Raw genomic sequence first — 2,872 nt, 5'->3', positions numbered from 1 at the left:
AGCAAGGGGGAGGATGAAGGGGTGAGGCGGAGGCTACGGAGGAGGATGCTGAGGGAGGATGTGGGGGGATGTAATACTTAATAGCTGTAAATAGTTGTTAATAATATAATACCTATACAGAGTTCCTTGTACGTAATCCTACCCTGTGGGTCCTCTACCCTCGCAGGGAGCGGCTGGAAGCGCAGGCGGAGCGTGAGATGCACAGGGTGATGATGAACCCGGTGGGGCACAACCACAGCCGCGACTCGGCGATCGACGCCGACCTGCAGGAGTGGGAGACGGAGACGCTCGAGTTCAACATGGTACGTACTACGCGCCCCGAACATGTACAGTACTGACGCACTGTGGCTACCCTGATGTACGCGCCCTGAACATGTACAGTACTGACGCACTGTGGCTACCCTGATGTACGCGCCCTGAACATGTGCTGCACTGACGTGCTGTGGTTACCCTGATGTATGTACTACAGATATACTGTGGCTACCCCAATGTATGCGGTATTAACACACTGTGGCTACCCTGCTGTATATGGTATGTACGCCCTAACCTGTACAGTACTGACGCGCTGTGGCTACCCTGATGTATGTACTACAGACAGACTGTGGCTACCCCAATGTATGCGGTATTAACACACTGTGGCTACCCTGGTGTATATGGTATGTACACCCTAACCTGTACAGTACAGAACTGACGTGCTGTGGTTACCCTGATTTACGCGGTACAGACAGACTGTGATTAGCTCGATGTATAATACAGTGCTGACACACTGCGGTTAGCCTAATATATATGGTACATACAGACTATGGCTTCCTCTAACATATACATCATTGACACTCTATGTATACGGTTCAGACATGCTATGACCCAGCATATCTGCAGGCAACTGTGTGAGGAATGATGTACATTTACTGGGTGACAGGAAGGCACGCATGCGTGCTCTCATGAAATTCTCTGTCCACTGCTAGATAGTATCTGACCTCTCTGAGACAACACTCATAAATACTTAACATACCTAGTACAACACCTAATTAATAAAACTTAATTATGAATATAATAGAACTATAAAGAAAATATATAATCGTAAATGAGAAACGTAAATTAGAACCTAAATTGAACGAAAGAAAAAAAATTGCCGGAAAGGATCATTGTTCTTCGGCATCTTGCTTCCTGTCTTACTTCCCATCTGACTTCCTGCTTGACTTCCTGTCTGACTTCCCGCACGCGTCTCTTCCCGCAGGATGTCACGGACGGATCGCACGTTGGCTTTGATGTCGTCGGCGGACGCGACGACCCGCAGAGCCCCAACGACCCGTCACTGTTCGTCAGTCACGTCAGGCCAGGGGGCGCCGCCGACAGCAAGCTCAGGTAAGTACGTCTGTCGTCGTCGTGGTGTCGGCCATCTTGGAAACTTCGTCGGGAAATTTAACCGGGAAAATAAAAAACGTTTCCCGGATTTGTGGGATCCTTCATTGGAGCTCTCGCGCTGATTTTGCATCCCTTGTGGTGAAATTCGGTGTGTAGGTAACGGCGCAATGTTGATTTAAAATTTACGAAAGAAATTACCTGTACTGGTGTGACAATAGAAACTAATATTTAAAAATATTTTTCTTAAAAAAATCCCCGAATAAAAATTCCCGTGACAAAAAAACGGTGATGTGACACGTGGCTCCCTCTGCCCCGCCGCAGGGTGAACGACTGCCTCGTGCGCGTCAACAACGTCGACCTGATGAGCGTCGACCAGAAGATGGCGCTGCAGGCGGTGCGCAGCTGCGGCGGACTCGTCAACCTTGTGGTGAGGCGTCGCCGTGCCAACAACGCCCGCCTGCTGCACTCCGTCTCCCTGCATCTCAGCGACTCGAAAGGTGAGCGAGGGAGAGGTCAAAGGTCGAGAACGGGATTAGGGGCGTGAGTGAAAGGTTAAAAGGACGGGGTTAGAGAACGGGGTTAGATGTATGAGTGAGAGGCCAATGGGTCAAGAAGGGGGTTAGAAATAAGGTAAGTATGCATGCAGAAAGTCAAAATGAGGGTTAGGGGTAGGGGTAAGGTAACCATACAAAAGGTAGAAGAGGTTAAGGGTAGGGGTAAGGTAACCATACAAAAGGTAGAAGGGGTTAAGGGTAGGGGTAAGGTAACCATACAATAGGTAGAAGGGGTTAAGGGTAGGGTTAAGGTAACCATACAATAGGTAGAAGGGGGTATTACGTCGGCAACCGTGCGAGGAGTGATGTACATTTACTGGGTGACAGGAAGACACGCATGCGTGCTCTCATGAAATTCTCTGTCCACTGCTAGATAGTATCTGACCTCGCACTGGTCGCGCCGTGAAACGTTTTGAATTTCCGCGTGTACTGAAGGTGTACATGTACGCGGTCGTGCGTGTACTGAAGGTGTACATGTACGCGGTCGTGCGCGTACTGAAGGTGTACATGTACGCGGTCGTGCGTGTACTGAAGGTGTACATGTACGCGGTCGTGCGTGTACTGAAGGTGTACATGTACACGGTCGTGCGTGTACTGAAGGTGTACATGTACGCGGTCGTGCGTGTACTGAAGGTGTACATGTACACGGTCGTGCGTGTACTGAAGGTGTACATGTACGCGGTCGTGCAATTCTTAATGAGCTTTTCGGTTTTCAGAATTTCGGATAATAGATTGTGTACTGTACACAATCTACATGCACAATGTACACATAACACAATGTACACATTCGCTCTCGTGTTTGCTTGCAGACGTGGGACTGGACGTGGAGTCGGGATTCTACGTTAGCAAGATCACGCTCTCCTCCCTCGCCGCGAAGGAAGGAAGCATTGCCATCGGCGTCCGCATCGTGCTGGTGAGGCTCGTCCCTCGCCGCTATCTTTCACTGCTCTTTC

The 2,872-nt window shown here is 49.7% G+C and overlaps 2 protein-coding genes across 2 annotated transcripts in view; both read left to right on the top strand.

Annotated features, from left to right (window-relative positions):
• The window catches only part of LOC106817156 (histidine-rich glycoprotein-like), a 14,643-nt gene extending 14,447 nt beyond the window's left edge, over positions 1 to 196 (top strand). The window contains exon 4 of the mRNA XM_014821807.1: positions 167 to 196. Within this exon, the coding sequence (XP_014677293.1) occupies positions 167 to 196 (30 nt within the window). The remainder of the gene's footprint in view (positions 1 to 166) is intronic.
• Positions 74 to 2,872, top strand: part of LOC106817155 (disks large homolog 5-like) — a 7,797-nt gene continuing 4,998 nt past the window's right edge. Inside the window, exons 1-4 of the mRNA XM_014821806.1 lie at positions 74 to 302; positions 1,238 to 1,365; positions 1,687 to 1,862; positions 2,729 to 2,832. Coding sequence (XP_014677292.1) covers positions 198 to 302; positions 1,238 to 1,365; positions 1,687 to 1,862; positions 2,729 to 2,832 — 513 coding nt within the window. The 5' untranslated portion in view covers positions 74 to 197. The remainder of the gene's footprint in view (positions 303 to 1,237; positions 1,366 to 1,686; positions 1,863 to 2,728; positions 2,833 to 2,872) is intronic.

This window comes from Priapulus caudatus, unplaced genomic scaffold, assembly GCF_000485595.1.
Source record: "Priapulus caudatus unplaced genomic scaffold, Priapulus_caudatus-5.0.1 Scaffold1612, whole genome shotgun sequence".
Taxonomy (NCBI): domain Eukaryota; kingdom Metazoa; phylum Priapulida; class Priapulimorpha; order Priapulimorphida; family Priapulidae; genus Priapulus; species Priapulus caudatus.
Note: the sequence above shows the minus strand (reverse complement) of the source record. Positions and strands in the feature narration are given on the sequence as shown.